This window comes from Apteryx rowi, unplaced genomic scaffold, assembly GCF_003343035.1.
Source record: "Apteryx rowi isolate R43461 unplaced genomic scaffold, aptRow1 scaffold_792, whole genome shotgun sequence".
In the NCBI taxonomy this organism is placed as follows: Eukaryota; Metazoa; Chordata; class Aves; order Apterygiformes; family Apterygidae; genus Apteryx; species Apteryx rowi.
Genome location: NW_020451085.1, coordinates 188599 through 206308, shown reverse-complemented (window position 1 = coordinate 206308; position 17710 = coordinate 188599). Strand labels below are relative to the sequence as shown.

Genomic DNA, 17710 nt, shown 5'->3' with positions numbered 1-17710 from the left:
AACTAGGAGATAGTGGGAATAAACTGGAGTCAGGTAGTGTGTGCACTTGTGCGGAAGTGACTGAAGATCACAGAGAACCAATCCAGTGAGGCAGTTTGGAGCCGGATCTGGGAATGTCTTGGAAAGAAGATTGGGAGGTAGTGCAAGACTGGCACAAGAACAAGTATGGGGCAGGAGTTCATGTCTGGGATATGAAATCCTGACATAGAGAATGGGAAATCAGAATGGGACTGAAGAGTCAGATTAGGGCACCAGGAGGCCATGAGGGCTGAGTAAAGGAATAAATACATTTTGCATCTGTGCAAGCACTTACAGGTAATTTCTGCTAATTGAGATATTAAGTACAGTGATAGCATGTTTTTCCCACTCCCTCAATCTTGAAAGTGGCTTAGCCATTTTTATGACATCTTTTACCAAAATACTAGCTTCAGTCAGACACTGAACTCGGAAAGTGCAATTTTATGGTTACAGTTTGGACAAGCTGTAAATAACTGATAACTTTGTTACAAAGTTGGGCAGCCATACCTTCAGAAAGCATTATGAGATCTGTCAGTAACTATTTCATTAATCCTATGGAAATTAAGTCTCTTGGATTTTGCTAAGCCTRTTTTCTGAAGTTATTTAAAAGCAGTTTGTTTCGTGAACACCAAAAACATTGAAAGCATGCTACCAATGGCCTATTCCTATCGTTACGTTATTATTTAAAAAGTAGCCTATCTGGTGTTTACTTTTGAATCTCACCTTTTTTGCCAGTTTTAACACTTTAATTTTACTTCCATCCATGTTAGACAATATTACAATATGAATTACTAGCAAAAAATACCACAAAGGGAAAATCTAGCACCTTAAGATATCCTTTTGCCTTCCAAAAATCTGCCAGATGTTTGTTTGTGTATGTCAGAAATAGCTTAATATAAACCCTAGAATGAATCGTAGGATGCAGCAAGTGAAAGTAATTTTTAAGAATAAGACAGAAATTTTACCATGTTCTGTGTTTTTCTGTTAAATTTTAGTAGCAGTACTTGACACTCCTGATAGAATTTTGCTTCTAGGTTTCTTTGCCTTTTTAACATTTTCAAACAAAAGTCCTTGGTATTGCTCTGTGAATCCAGGGATTTTGTTATTAGTACTAGGATGTTATGAGTGAAGATAAACTATTACAGCTTTGCAATAGAAAAAAAAATATTCTTTAACTCCGTATTTATTAAAGTTCAGTAAAAATGACCTAATGGTAATATTGTCCACTTTTCTTCTTCTCATTCTAGCCTTTTATTGTAGTAAAGAGTGTTGTGAATTAGAATGTATTTAGTCATTTTTAGTAAAGGTAGTAACTGATTTTTTTGGGGGGAGGAGAGGGTGCAAGACCTTAAATGGGTAACATTTCTAATATTTTTAATGGTGGAGTGTTTTATTGTTAGGCCGTAGAGATATTTGCATAGTACATWTCCTGAATAAATGAAGATCAGTATGGATTTCATAAAAGAAAAAACATTGCTTTTGTCAGCTCTAGACACATGCAAGTTTTGTGTTTCTGTATTCTTTTTTTGCTCCCTTTCAAGCACTGGCAGTTAATAAAAATCTGTTCCCAAAACTGTGCCTGTTCCACCTGACATCACTGATACAGATGGATACATGCATAGTAAATTAAAATTTGCTCTGTTTATTTGTATTTAATACAGATTTAGGAGCAGAAATGAATCATGTTCTAAATTGACTGGGTCATCAGAATAGTAAGACTGGACCATTGAGGCTTGCAAGGCAATATTGAGTAAACTAGACCAGAACCTTAAAAATGTGTTATTTGTACATGCTGTCTGATATACTGAACATTAATATTTTTGTAGTGTACTAAGTACTCTAAATATTCTAGATACAGTTACAGCTCAGCTAAGCAACATTTACTATCTTAGTTTTCTTGTTTGGTATTACTTTCTCAAAGGTCCTTTTTTATTACTTGTTTGTGTTTTGATTAATTGATACAGGATAGAAGGGTTGATGCTCTCTTCCTTTTTATGAATGCTTTATATGCCATACACAGTTTTCCCTCTTCAGGGTCATATACRTATTAAAATACAGATTGCGGCATGTTTATAGTATCTTGTTCAACTGCTGTTAATGTAGACGTGGAAGTGTAAGGGATTGTACTAATTAGTCAAATTATTTTATATTCAGACTAGTAACAAGATGATCCTTTCATTTTAACAAAATAGATCTTTGAAAGTGTGTGAGCTTGTCAATATTTATCCTGTATTATATTGCTTTTTTGCTTCATCAAATCAACAGTAAATGGTTTAAGTCATGTTGTGGTGGCAGCTTTTCTACTTAAAAAAAAATAGAAAGGAGTTTTTTAAAACCTAAGTTGTCAAATGTTTGTAAAGAAGGGAGTTGCAGTAATTCCTGTTTTGTATCGTCTTAACAGATGCTGAAAGAGAAGAAGCAGGCTCATCTTCTCTCCATAGTGGAACAACTCAGCCATCATCATCATCTACCTGTGAAGCAAACAACATACCAACTAGTAATTACACTGGCATACATATACCACCAGGTGCCCATGCCCCAGCCAACACTCCAGCTGAAGTACCTCATAACACAGGTATGTCACATTTACATCCAAAAAGTACATACCTTTGTTGAGAGGAAAATTCCAAGATAGCCTTCTTTCCATTACATGTAAAGAAATATATATGCTCTATGGCAGAAGCAACTTCATAAATTAACATTGTAAAAATGCTATAGGAATACTTTTTGTATTTGTATGTTCTTATATGTTTTTTAAAATATATAGTTCATGTTTTGGAACACTTTGTCAGAAAGTATATATGGACTAAAGGATTTTTTTTCTTCTAAAGAGGAATGCATTGCAATGTAAGTGCTAGGAAGCTCCAAGTATCAGCTGATGAAATTATATTATTTCATTTCATGTTTAGCCCCCCTTGTGCAGACAGACCACTGTTCTTTATGTGGGAGCGTATCAAACATAGTGTTGAAACTGTTATAACAACCCTGTAATGAACATACTTGATGCACTATTCATATCTTTCTTCTATTTGGTTTATGCTCTTTTTCCCATGCTAGTATTTTAGTGTGATTGATCTCAAACAATAATACTAATGGATATTTTGTCGTTACTAAACATATTGGCTCCTACACCTTTCTTGCTCTCTGTCATTTTTGGACTAAAACCAAGTTTTTTAAAAATCAAATATTCTTCCCAGTTGCTGTATAAAAAAAAAAAACAAGATGTATTTAGATGATTTATGAACAAGTAATTTTTCCACCTCCTGTTAACCTTAATTACAGTTAAGACTAAAAAAAAGTCCTTTTTCCAGTCCCAATGATGTTTGATTGCTTCAGATGTATTCTTATATGAAATGGAGGTKTTTTTTTTATTTCTCATTTTAAGAATACTTCACATTATGAAAAGCTCAGGATGCTCTTTTTTCAGCTTTATCAAAGGGAAATCCTTAAGATAGGCAGGTTTTTTGGTTTTTAAATTCAGCCTAGGTAAATATTTAGACTTTATATTTGCCAGATCTGAAAACTAGAATATGTAGTTTGCTGGCATGCATGAATTCTTTGCATTACATAGTTTAACCCCACCAGTCATTCCATGAAATAACAGATATCCTAGGAAAGATATTTTATCATTTCCCTACATAGCAGATTTTTTAGAAATAACTGTATGCTAATCTACTATGTTCTGGACATACTGCAAAAATACGTATAGTTCTGGATAAAATCCAAATGATAATGTCTAAAATGCGAATGTAGATACAGGAATGCTTCACAGCAAAATGGTCTGTTTTCTCTAGCATCGCCATTTCCCTTTTAAATCTAGCTAGCTTTTCTAATTCTCACCAATTATTTTTGAAGGAATTAGGAAGGAGATTACTTGCTAGCATGAAATGAGAAGCATGCTGCTTTATTAAGCACCCTCCCTCTGATATTAAGAGGCAGAATTTAAAGTTTGAATAAAAAAACTCACTCATGCTTTTCTCTTCCTCAGCATGTTTTCCACAATACTGTAGCATAACCAATGTCATTTGGACCTGTGTTTTCTTAATTTTTTCTATGCTTGAAAACAAATTTCTGTGAATTGCTGTACTGATAAATGATAGCCTAGACTGTCAGTTCTTGAATACTATTTTATAAAATGTTTTTAGTCTTGCAGTGCATTTTTTAAAAGTATTTGTTCCGAATTTTCAGACTTGGGAACCTATCAGCTGTTTAAGTTAAAAAAAAAAAAAAAAAATTGAGTCATTAGGTTTAGCTGTACAGTTTTTTTTTAGTTTGTCAGCTTCTTACATTTAAAGTCTATAAATCAAAATAACACTTTTTTTTTTTTTTTTTGCTTTTGTTGATTTGCAGGTGTGACAAGTAACACCATTCAGCCTGCTCCACAGAATATTCCTCTAGTAGATCCTTCCCTTTACAGTGCTCAGTCTGCAGGTAAAGTGGTGGCATTTGTTTTGTGTGTATGTCTCCTGTCCCTGTCCTCCCCCCATGATTTGCAGCACTTAAGAAATTTGAGAAATGTGTCACCATTATCAAAATGCTACTGATTCATAAATTTTAAAAAGAATGGACATCATCTAAATATTGTGTTGCTAAGAATTTTTTAATAGCTTCTGAAAGCTTTGCTATAGTCTGATTAGTGTTGTTTATCTGACTCGGTTTTGAGCTAATGAACTAGCATTGTGTTAGACTTGTTATGCTGCTGTTTCTCAAATGAGGTCTTGAAGCACTCAGAAAAGCTTGTATTGCTGATGGCCTTTCTATATTCTGTTTTTCTATTCTGATTTCTATTTTTCACACATTGCCTTTACTTAACATTACTTCTGGAGTATCAATATGTAAATTATTTATTCACTTCATGAAATAATGAAGAAAGATATTCCAGTTTCTGTTGCAGCATACTAGTTATGTTCTGTATCAGGAGTGCATGTTGATTATAACTAATACCTATATTAAGTGAAATAATATAATAAAACACTGCTAATAATGTCATTTTGATGTACTCTTTAATCAAGGCTTTAAAAAAAAAAAAGCCTTGATTTTAAAGCCTCTGTCTTTGATGTTAGAGTCACTGATACCCTAATAGCACATTATGTTTGTTTGTACATATGTCATTCTTTGAACTGCACACATAAATGCTAACTTTAGAGAAATCATGGTCTGTGAAGAAGTAGTGACTTGACTGTAATAGCTGGAATCATCCTAAATTCTAGTGTGGTCAGTGATGTGCATTTGGACAAATCATTAACTGTTTCCCAAGAGTTGTTCTGTCCATGGAATAGAGATAATAAAAAGGTAGGTTACATATGTTTGTAATAATTAGATTTTTGTAGGCAATCTAACCTGGATGTTGAGTGAAGAGGAAGTTTATAAGTCTTGATATAAAACCTATTCATATTGTATCCCACTATTTATCCTCATCAGGGAAAACTGGTAATATACCTAATTGATGTTTTGAGTGGCAGTACTAGGTGCACTCAAATGTTGGCTTGTTATGACCACTGAGTCTGGATAGGTATATTCTTGTATATTGTAACTTAAAAATGTTTAGCTAGATATTTTAACCTATCATATTGTTGAAGGGGGTGTTTATGTTAAAATACTGGTTTAACTGAAAAAGCCTTCTGTTTAATGAGGAATGCTATAACTGGAATTCAGTGTTTCAGCTTGATTTGAGTGTGTTGTCATAAGAATGGTTAAGGATGTGTCCATCTTTATATTAGAAAGTCATTTTCATAGAAAATGTCTTTAAAAGATTGCAGAAAAATAACAAAATTTACCTTTGATAAAGATACGTTCACCTTTAATATTCTGTTTAGGAGCAAAAGGCACATCCTACTGTTTGTTTGACATACTGATATAATGTCTCTTACAGTTAACTCATTGAGAGCAATACCTCAGACTTGTAGCTGAACAGTTTAATCTTGGTGTTAGTACTGGAGTACTTCGGGCTGTTGTAAGGGTTTTGGTAACTCCTTAACTGAAATGGCTGAATGCATTACTTAAGCTTGCACATGGTAACTGCTAGTTGGAAAGTAGGTTTTCTAGTGTTTTGACAGCAAAACTTTCATATCTATAATTTAATCAGCTTATTGTGATCCTCTAGACAGTCATCCAAATAGGTTTTTGGATAACTACTATGAAATTTCTAGTTGTCTTTGTCTATTGGTTTGGTTATTTAACACTAGCTGTCAAAAAAGTCAGAATTTTGAATAAAACTTCAATTATTAAGTATTAGAAGTTCCATTATTTGGTGTCTGGGTAGTATCAGCGCAGTGCTCCCTTCAGTCACTTACCTATAATAACCTGATTTAATAAATATGTAAATATAAATAATAATGAATTGAGTAAATTAAGATAACCTTGTATTTGTGACAATTCATAATAACTGATATCCTGTAATTAAGAGGTTAAGACCTTAGCTATCCTAGTGATGAATGTCTATTTTGATCTAACCTGAGTATTTGCATGCCTGCATTCCTTCCCCCCGTCTCTGCTATGTTACTGCAAGTTTGATTCTTCTAACAGCATTACAAGGTGTTACATTATCATTAGGAAGTTTTGTAGAAGTGCACCCCTGGAAGGCAATGCCGCTCATGCAGATCCTTGGTTGTGGAGGCTTTAGAAAAAATGCTCTCAACTATGCAGGAGTTTGGGAGGGCATAAGCGACATGTCAGTCAGCAGAGATACAGTAAAACACAATTTTGTTTACATGCATAGAATTAAGAAGTTTGAGAGTGAAGGAAGGTGTTTGTCCTTGCCTGTGACCGTCCCGTATTCCTACCAAGCATGCCTGACCATTACGCAAAACATCCTTCCTTCAGCTAGCCATGTAAGAGTAGCATCAGAAATCATTCTTCTCTACCTACTGTTGAGAAGTGCTTTTTACATCCACCAGTACTGTGCTCCAAGTAGGTTTGGAAGTGCCTGTATTTTACAATGAACATATTAAACTGTGAGACCCAGGAGCCCTCCCCAGTTTCTGAGTCCCAGTATGTTTTTTGGCTAGATCCTGGCTGCATATTGAGGTTAATACTTTGGTGTATGCCATTCCTATGGAAATGTAGTTTCCTCTGGGAGGGAGGAAGGGAGTGGTATTGCTCTCTACTAGATCTCTAGAGCTAGCACAGTGCAAAGTACACTGGCTTCATGATTTAGACGCAATGTCTATGTCTCTACTAATAAATTAAACGTACCTGTAAATATTTGATATTGAGAACGGCTGGCACAGAACCACTCACATCAATACTATTAAACTTTTAAACCTCCTAAACAAGGTAGTTCATGAAGGCTGCCAGTACTGAATGGTCTCTAGCCTGCTCTAACCACAAATTGTGCCCAGGAATTGTTTGGGAAAGTGCTAGTTAGCATAGGCCAAAACCTTACTGGAGTCTGTTCCAGCAGTTTGACTGTGTAGACAGTCAAGTTCCAGTACTGAGGCACATTCCTTGGCACTGTTTAATGTACTAGTATAGACATAGCCAAACAGGATATTCCACATATTCCTGCAAGACTGTTTGTGGTAGTAAGATCAAATGTATATTTTTAAAATAAATTATATATTTTCTTTCCTTCCCATAACATGGGAGAAGCAATTTGTTTAATGCTATGATGGGAGAATAACTTTTGGTGGGAAAGAGTGGAATATATTATTGAAAGAAAATTAAGTTAAAGTAACAGCTTTTCTTTGGTTTTAGTCAGTGCAAAGCATTCAGTACTGGTCCTATAGGAACAGGTTTCAGTGTTTAACTTTAGCTTTTGAAAGTGTCAAAACTTAAACAATTCAAAGCCTTTCCCATGTTAGTTAATGTCTCTACTAACAGAATGTAGAGCTATGTAGCAACTTTGTATGATACGAGCATGCAATTCTGTGGTGTAGTTTGTTTAAAAAATTTATTACCCCTAGATTTTGCTAACACTAAAAGCATTCATGGCCATGTTACACAGAGCTTTTATAAAACTTTCATATATTTTCATATGCTTCCTTCCACAGGTGGCATAATATAGAGAAACCATTTCTCCATTCTAGTTATGCATATAATAATGTTTGATTTTTTTCCACACATAAAGTAGAAATAATAATGTGACATTTTACATGTTTTTATGATTTTAAGAAGAAATCTTTGAGGATTTACATTCTGAATATCTTAACTGTTTTAATGAGGTAAAAGATCATCTGTTTTTAAAAGTCATTTAAGGTAGCACTTAGGATTTTTTAAAAGTAGTACATTTAGTAATTAGCATTGTTAAAAATTCTATTTGCCATCACTGTTTGTATGCACCATGTTTCATTGATTTCGATGAAATATTCTTAAATTGACTTCCTTGCATTTGGGCAATTTCATAAAAAGGAAGAACATCTAAATAGAAATGGCTATCAATACCATTATTTTCATTCTGAAACTGCTTTTCTTTCTCACCATGATTTTCAGCATCTCTAGTCAAATTGCCTTTCAGTTTTCAGTCTGTGTTTCTCTTTTGAACTAAAGGAATTATGCTTGTTGGCAGTAATTATGGATTCCGTGTCTGTCACATTTCAGTAATTTCAGTAATAAATATAACCAGTGGGCTAGTAGTTTTGGATTAACACAGAAGCAGGTTTGTTTCAGGATAAGTACAGTATAATTTTTCCTATCTCAGTATTTTTGGAATTGCAGAGCTTAGCCATTAGAATATGTAAGTTTAAGTTAGTTACTTAAATCAGCAAACTTTTGGGGTGATAACTGTGATTTAAGTATAGACATCATCGTTAAGTTTCGTGTTATTTTGAAAACTTAAGAACACAGAGCTATTTTATTTCTGTTCTGTTTATCCATTGTGAGGTGCTGACTTCAATGGGAGCTGAGTCCGCTCAGCACATCAAAAGATCAACACCCTTACTGTGTAAACTTTGGTTTATAAATCTGAAATTGTTAACTTTTTTCCCCTCAAGTTATGTCATAATAGCATCTGAAGTAGATTTCATAATAAATAAGGCTTTATGCCAGCAAAACATTAATGGAGCTCATACTGTAAAAATAAGATTAGATTGGTGAATTTAGGCTTTCTTCCAATAAATTAGTTGAATACTGGACTGATGCCTTGACCATTTTTTAAAGAATGATTTTCTAGTTTCTTTTGGCATCATAACATAAAGCAACTTTGAGGGGAATTTGTTCTTTTTAATTTCTTAAATATGTTCAGTAATGTGGTCATAAATTGACCCCAGCTGCTTTTAGTCTGTGACTTTATTTAGGTTACAAAATAACCTAAGTGTACGCTTGTGTTTATGCATGCACTCACGCATATTTACTCATGTATGTGTGTTTTGAGAGATTTAATGTGGCTTTGCAGATTCAACAGTAAACTAATATACATTGCAGTGATAATGATTTCACTAAATTGTCACGTGCCTCTGTTCAGCAGTTATTTTGTGGTAAGATTTATTTATCAAAGGTGAAAATAAGTAGTCAAGAGTGTATTTTTAAAATGGATAAAATTAATCTTAAGAGCACTTACCCTCCTGCTTATTAATGGTTATGGTTGTTTTGAAAATCAGCAAACCAGTCTAGTTTCACATGCTTTCCATTTTATTTGTTCAAAAGCTGTTTTTAAATAAGAAGATTGAGAAAAGGAAAAGCAAATATAATAGACATTTTCTGATAAGAACTGAGATTCTTCAGTGAATGTTCTCACAGTATTGCTAACAACAGAGTTTTATTTTAAAAGAAAGTGATGCAGGTAATCAAAATTGTACCAAATAAAATGCATTTAAGTATTTTCACGTACTTGCTTAAAGTAAGAAAGCTAAGCTTAGACAGCTTAGCTTTTGTTTAACCGATTTTATATTAAAATCTGTGGTGTGTTTAAAAATGCATTTGTTCTTAATCTATGAAATTGTTTATTGCTTATAAAATGCTTTGTGGGATATGTACTAAATAAATGCATATTAATTTTTAATATTGTGTATAATTATTTAAATGTGTTCACAAGAAGCTGTCCTTTACAAGTTGCGCTGAGAAAACATGAGTAAAGGTTTTAGAATTTGTCCATGCGTTTTTGGAATGGCATGGAATCAGCCCAGAGAATTGGTGGGGAGAGGGAGGGACATTAGTATAACCATGCTTTGTTATGCACAGCTCAGGGACGTTCTCGTACCAAATGTTCTGCCACTTGGGCCTCAAGTCCCTAATGGCCTTTTAGAAAGCCAAATGCATGTGTGTGAGCACTACGGATTTCCCAATGTTTGAACCTCTCTTAAGAAAATACTCTGATTAATAAATGACAGTTAATTGTTTTATACTTTATTATGAAAATTTTTCTTGCTAGTGTTTTGCAGTGTTACAAAAMTGGGCACATTTAGTGTTGTTTCCAGTCATTCAATATAAACAAAAATATTAATTGGATCAAACAGAAATATAAAATGTGTAAATAAATAAATAAATATATTCCAGTGAGAAATGTTTCTGCATCTTGAAAAGTTATTCCAGTTGAGAGGGAACAGTTTCTGACTGTGAGTGTATTATTCCTGAAGGAGAGAGCAAAGGAATTATACAGTCAACACAGAAACCACTGTCCTTGTTTCTTGCATATTGTAACAGGATAACAGCTAACTTATTGTGCCTAAAAAGCTCTCCTTTGCTGTCTTAGATGAAGAGCAGATCTTTCTCAAAGGTATTGACTTACTCATGAAAGGCACTGTGTCATATAAATACCAGTGCTTTGAAAGGTTCTCTTATATTTTTCAAATGGCAGCAGCAAAGAAGTTGAACATTATGTGAATGGAAAGAAGAATTAACAGAAGAAACAACATAGCCTGGTCTTTGTAATACTACTGCAAATATAAGTAAAAAAACATATAAATAATCTGAGATGAAAACTCAGTCAGATTTCTTTTATTATAACTTTGTAATAATTTTGTTTTTGCAGGGGAAGTCCGTTTGACTCCAGAGGACTTTGCCAGAGCTCAAAAATATTGCAAATATGCTGGCAGTGCTTTGCAGTATGAAGATGTGAGCACTGCTGTTCAGAATCTACAGAAGGCCCTCAAGTTACTGATTACAGGCAGAGAATGAAGCCTTTGTCCAACAGATTCATGTTGTTTGCCTAAAGAACTAACAGTTTATTATTGTACCTGTTAGGGGAAGAGAGTTATACAAAAGTTCTCAAACCCATTGCCCGTGACAGTGAAATCACTGTTTCAATGTCAGATTACCAATTAATGGTACAGTAGGAATCTCAAACAGTTTTCATTTTCCACTCAGTGGAGCTAGAAATATATGGATGCAGTGGACTGATATAAGCAAAATACTGAAGAATGCGCTGCCAACACTGCTCAAGAGTTAGAATTCATGTTGCAATATTTAGACTACTGGAGGGGGAAAATGCTGAATCTGTAAAACCTTGAACAGACGAGTGTTCTGTTAAAATTCTGAGTCTGGTTTTATTATTTTGAACAAATATTTAATAAGTATAACTTTACAATGGTAACTGAGATTAGGGCTTTCCTCCTGAAATGAGAGCGTGTGAGAGGGCTGACAGATCCACAATGGGAAGGATTTCTTTCAGTATGTAGATTATTTTGGTATCATCTGAGATCCAAGTCAAAGTTGAGGAAGACTTGAGGGCATTTATATTTCATTTTAAAATATGCTGGAAAACCATCTCTTGATACTTCAGACAGAGACATTTTGATGGTGTTCTGACCCTRTCCCCCACAACTTCATGGACTGCAATATATGGTCTTGATATTGGTTCTTGCTCCTTTTGCATGAACACTTAAAATTTTGTATACGTATGAGTAGTTAAGAGAAAGTGCTAATATTAATCAGAGATGATCCTGAAATCAGAAGACAGATTCTAAACRACATGAACTTTCAGGGAGATTTACTTCATAGCTGTTTCATCTCTTTAGTAGGCTGAATCATAGACCAGTTTTTCAGCAAACACTGCAGTCAATCTCTGGTATTAGTGTCACAGAGTGTGATATTTCCAGCTATTATTCTTCTCTGTCTGCTTTGTTGTGGAGACTTTGGACTACAAAATTAATTAAAATGTCTTGGAAATTGAACTTCGGGTCTTTATAAGGTCTGTCCTTGCAATTATAGAGCTCTTGATTGTTAAAAATCCATCCATGCTCTTTTTAAAAAAATAAGTAGTCTTAACTAGTGTGAACTAATGAGTACACCCTAAAGCATGTCTGATTTATGTAATACATTTTAATGTCAGATTATTTGGTATGTCTTTCTTTCCAAGTTGCCAGATGAAGTATGTGTATCCTTTATAGCTGCACCGTTTTCCAGTGAGTAAAATATACCTGATATTTAAAGCAAAAAGAGGAGGAAAAGAAACCAAACAAACATAAGGACTCTTTAAATTTACCTGGTCATATCCTGTTAAGAGAGTGGAATCTATTTAACAGCAAGTTTGAAAAGGGTAGTATGAAATTTATTAATGCATGTAGCTGAGCAAAATTTAATAAATAAAACAGGTCTGGTTTTATTTTTGTTTTGTTTTATGCTGTGGGATGGTATGCTAACCTGGACAATAGTTTGGATTAGATTTGCATTGGTTTGGGAAGTTCAGAATTTTAAACATTTTGGACAGTAATGCTCTATAAACCTGGGCAGTGAGCCTGTGTTCTGTAAAGTGCTTCATGCAAGTTAAGTCCTTCAGTTTGCTTCAGTGTCAAACTGAATTACTGTAAGTTCTTCCATTTATGTTATTGTGGGGTTATACAGTGATTTGAAAAGCTGCTTTTCAGGTAAGGGGAGGATGGGGGACATTCATCCATGTAGCAATATATATTGCATTACTATAACAATCATGACTTCCTTTCATTTGTGGATCATACAGCTATTTATAAATATCAGTTTCACTCCCCAGCACCTGAAGGAGGAAGGTCAGTTTTCCTGTTTCTATTTAAAAAAAAAATTAAAAGAACTTATGGGCTTTTGTATTACACAAAAAATAAGCCAGATATGATATAACACTGAATTAATTGGAAGCTTTTCAATTAAAATTGATTTTTTTCTTAGTGATTAAGTGATGTGGTAAGGAAGTAAATAACTAAGAAGGTTGCAAACTAAATTTAAGTATTTCTTAAGGAGTATAACAGATTGTCTGTTGGTCATGTTTATGTTGAACCTCTAGAAAACCAGAGAATCATCAGTGAAAAAGCCATAAGCAATTTGAGTGAACATTTAACATGTATAACTTTCCTGTGTCTAGAAAAAATAAAACAACTGTCACAGAACAGAATGGACATGAAAATTCTTGTACAAAACTTTAAGAATTTCATGGAGAAGCGATCTGGATGTTCATTGTTAAAAATGAATTTTTTTTAGAGAATTTGCCATATAAAATTCTCATGAACTCTGGAAAATTAAAGATACCCTAATGCTAACCTCCATACCACAATACCTGAATTAGCATATTGAAGAATTTTATTTTACTTAAAATTATTTTGTCCTGATCATATTTTTTTAATTAGTAGTTTTATAAAACAGTTCACCATACCATGTTTGAAGCCAGCTATTTAAGCTGCTGGCATTTGATGCAACGTAGTTCCTTAGGTTTTCTGTGGACGCCGAAACAATTTGTGCCACTCTGTTTAACTTCGCTTGGAGTTCTAAGTTACATAGTTTAAACTAGTTATTGCAGTTGATTCAACTTGGAGAATAGACCCAGTGTTTGTAGTATTTTGCTCTGTGAATAAACACTTTCTTTTTGAATATTTATCATCTAAACTGGTGCCTGAAGCAAACTGTAAATAGCAAAACATTTCAAATTCCATTAAGTACAGCCATGTTTGGGACAACTTAAGTGTGTCAGCCTGCAAGTTCAAACCAATGTTGCAGAACAGTCAGGAGAATATAGATAGATAGCCTGTAAATATTCTAAATTGAGATTTGTGGCAGACACTGGAATTTATGGCCCTATTGTTAAATACTGTGTGAGCTTTGAGTGCTGACCAATTGATTTCACAGCCCCTCTGAATGATAAAGCGTCCACCTCTAGCTCCCTCTTAAACCAATTCCCAATGCATACGGTTACAGTAGGAACTTGCCATTTCTTGTTGCATGCATCAGTTGACAACTCTTTTCCACTTACATGTTTGTTGGCCTTTCTCTTTTTCATTATGAGTTATCAATCTATTTCAGTGTTTAAAAAAGGAGAAAGAAAAGTTTTCTGTCAGATATGCCATGTTCAATTTTGCTATTTATGTAAGATATTTTAGTAAATCTGTTCAATGTTTGTTATTTATAAGGTTTTTGGTATTCTTTAATATTTTTACAGTTCTCTATACTTCCACCTATCTGCAGGGAAGGTTCCATATTATACTTCAGAATTCCTTTAAAATGTTTGGGCAGGTATCTTGCAACTTGCATATGAAATGGAGATTTTTTTGAAAATGTTCTAATTGAATTTACCAGTACTGAAAGTGTTCATTTAGAATTGTTCCAGTCATTTCAGGAAGAATTTTTAACGGATGTGCATTGTAAGTGAGGTTTCAAAGGCACAGTCTTAAGTGTGATCATATTCCAAGATGTGATCGTAAGTGTAGTATATGGCCCTGTATCGTCTACCAGACATTAACAATAAAGCAACTTACTGTGTGAGGTAGGATTTGGGGGAAGGGGTAGGGGTAGGAGGGGAGGGGTAAGTGTGTGTGTGTTTATAACATAACTCGTGTAAATTCAGTGGTGAGCCATAAGAATGCCATCCAGAAAATATAGTTAGTACGTTATTTACAAGTATTGAAAAAGTGTCAGATAGGGATATATAGACACTGCTGACAAATGTTGGGTTTAATGCTAAACATTTAATGCACTAATATAGTGCCAAAGGTTAGCTTTTAAATGTGTAGTATTCCAAATAAGTTTGCTTTTCTCCCTTTTCATGTCAGCAGTAAAATAACCTAATTTTAAAAAAAAGAGCACATAAATTTAGAAGAAGTTTTATATTTACAAAATGTCAAAGATAGTTTCTGTTGTAGTAATTTTCTGACTGAGATTGCAAGGCACCCTCACGTATAAAATGATTTTTGCTTCTTTTTAAAATATACTTTGTTCTGCAGTTTATGGAATTAGAGCCTGAGCCTGGATATCTGGATTTCGGAAGACCTAAAGTTTTATGCTAAGTTTCTAAACCACTGGTTCATCCTGATGTTGGCAGCAATTGTTTTTCACAATCCCCTCAGAATTTCTATATTCTTTACATTTTAGAATTTTAACCAAGTTTGGTAGGCAAAACAGCAATGCGTCTCTTCTTTCTTACTGTATTGCCACCTTTCAGTGCACAAGTATAATCACAGCAGAACTGAAGACAACATGAATTTGCATCCAACATTAACTCCTTTCTTGCTGATAGTGAAATGTCATGTTGCCAGCAGAGCTCTTTTTGGGTTACAGGACTAATGGAACATTTCCTCTACATAAGGAATTTACAGTCTGATTGTAGAGATGGTTCTGAATATAATGCCCTAAATTATCTCAAAATAAGAACTTTGTAAATAAGAGCATCAAAAACAAATTTGAAAGAGAGTAAAAGCATGTGTCAGTGGAGAAAAAGAAATTTCGCTCTCCTCATAAAAGGAGAGGGCACAAAAATGACTGCAGAAGAAAAGGGAAGAAATATTGAGACTCCCACCCAGAACCCTGAGAGCATGGCAGTGACTGCAATGAGGTGGTAGCTGTTCGCTGGGACAGGCTTTCTTTAGCTCCTTGAAAGAGACGGGGAAGAAGCTTGAGCTTAAGGCAAAAGATTACAGGAAGATAGTTAAGGTATCTTAAGTGGGGAGGAGCTCCAAAATGTCAAAAATATTTTTTGCCACAAACTGTAGAAAGAAATGTAAGTTACAGTACAGAAGAAAGTTAAGCTAGCTGAGGCAATGAAAGCAGAGACTATTTAAATTTAGCTCTAAAGGGGAAGAAAAAAAAAGTCAACATTCTGATAATGGGGAAGAGCATATCTTCTTCTCCTTGGACCTAACGTGCTCCTTAAAAAACGTCAAATTTTTTAAATGATTAAAATTGATGGTAGGGGGGAGCTCTTTCTGGAAAACATGTTATGAAACTGCGTAAATAACTGCATGATGTACAGTTTGTCCTTAAAAGGCTACCTCCTGATTTTGTCCTTACCTCTTGATTTGTCTCCCTTTCTTCTCTGTCTGTATTTGCTTTGTGGTTTTCCCATAGCTAGAGGGGAGATTGTTGTGATTTAATATAGTGCTAAGGATGAGTAATAGCATACATGTTTAGACCTTCTCGGGTACTTTGGGAAGATTAACAGGTCTCAGTTTTACCAGGTGTGGACCACAGAGCAAATGTAGAGATTTTACTTCCCTCCTGAGCTTCAAAGCTCCTTGGCAGCAATATGTCTACAGTATTTGCAGGATGATGTGTGGAACTTAACTACACTGAGAGTCGTATCGCCAATCAGTGTCCAACGAAGTGCCCAACTCTTGGAGTTCAGAGACTGACTAAACTCGAAGGACAAAAAATAAACATGTAAGAAACTTGAAATGTCTGAATTTTGTTTGTGAAAGTATCTTCTGTAATCTGCTCCATCATTTGGTATCATATTTCAGTGATGAGGGCAATATTTGTTGGAACATAGTCATATCTTTTGAAATAGAATATAGTCAGAGATTGTGAATTTTAAGGAAATGTGCACTTACAAACTATGGTTAAGTGTAGTGATGTCTTAATAAGCTGTAACAAGTTAGCTCTGGTACTGGGAGGTTGTCAGTAGCAATACACAGATACATGTTTTCTGATTTACTTTATTTTTTGGCAAGGTTTGCATGCAGTAGTTAATTTTTTTAAAAGCCAGTTCAGAGATCCCCAGAGTCCAGACTATTTCCCTTGTTTGACATGTTCTGTCAGAAGGCACCATTACAAGAAGAGCTGATAAACCCTATCAACTGTGGTATACTTAATTTGAATAAAGTGTAAAAACTGACTCTTAAAAGTTGTGCGATTATGTAAAGGTTATTTGAGGAGAGGGTGGTTCATTTCTATGAGTTGTCATCTTGTTTTTTCATATTAATAGCTTTTGTAAGTGTCTTACCTTCCTTGGAATCAGATTTGATGCTTCACAGAAATTATAGCTTCTGTTAACTGATTAAATATGGGCCTCACTAAAGAAACTGTAGAATGGTAGATGTATCAGTCTTCATACAGGTATGAAAACTTGAGGTTGCAAATTCTGACAGTGATTTGTTGGGTTGGTGAAATCATTTACTTCTCTTTGTCTCAATTAACCCATCTGTAGAATGGACTTCTTTAGATTTAACACTTCTTAATATAGTCAGGATTTTTTACTTGCATTTTGATCTTGACTAGAAGTTTGAAAATGAAAAAAATGAGTAAGTGCTAAGGTAGAACATATTAAAATTATATTTTGCTGTGCTCTTTGGCAATTTCAGTGGCTTTTAATATTAATGTGGTAGAGTAAATGTCTGAAATTAGTTAAAATCTGAGACCACAGAAAGACACTACTGGATATTGTTACTGTGTGTTTTGTTAATGCAAACTTTACTTCTGTAGATACATGTATTCCAAACACATCTTCGCTTCACAACCTGTCCTCTTTCTGTAAAGTTCCTTTCATCTGAGTACATACAATACATGGTATTACAATTTTGAGGGCCTAATTACTTTTTAATCAAAGAATTTTAAACCTAATTTTATTACCTTGTGATTTGGCAGA

General features: G+C 34.2%; 1 protein-coding gene across 4 annotated transcripts in view; it reads left to right on the top strand.

The window, feature by feature from the left end:
- Window positions 1–12496, top strand: part of VTA1 (vesicle trafficking 1) — a 43840-nt gene extending 31344 nt beyond the window's left edge. The window contains exons 6-9 of one of the 4 annotated variants that reach the window (XM_026088873.1): window positions 2420–2593; window positions 4369–4449; window positions 5229–5310; window positions 10925–10998. In XM_026088873.1, coding sequence (XP_025944658.1) covers window positions 2420–2593; window positions 4369–4449; window positions 5229–5263 — 290 coding nt within the window. In that variant the 3' untranslated portion in view covers window positions 5264–5310; window positions 10925–10998. Of the gene's footprint in view, window positions 1–2419; window positions 2594–4368; window positions 4450–5228; window positions 5311–8009; window positions 9956–10924 lie in introns of those variants that run through there. The other 3 variants (XM_026088874.1, XM_026088872.1, XM_026088870.1) reach the window with 3 other exon arrangements.
- Window positions 12497–17710: the final 5214 nt, after the last annotated feature.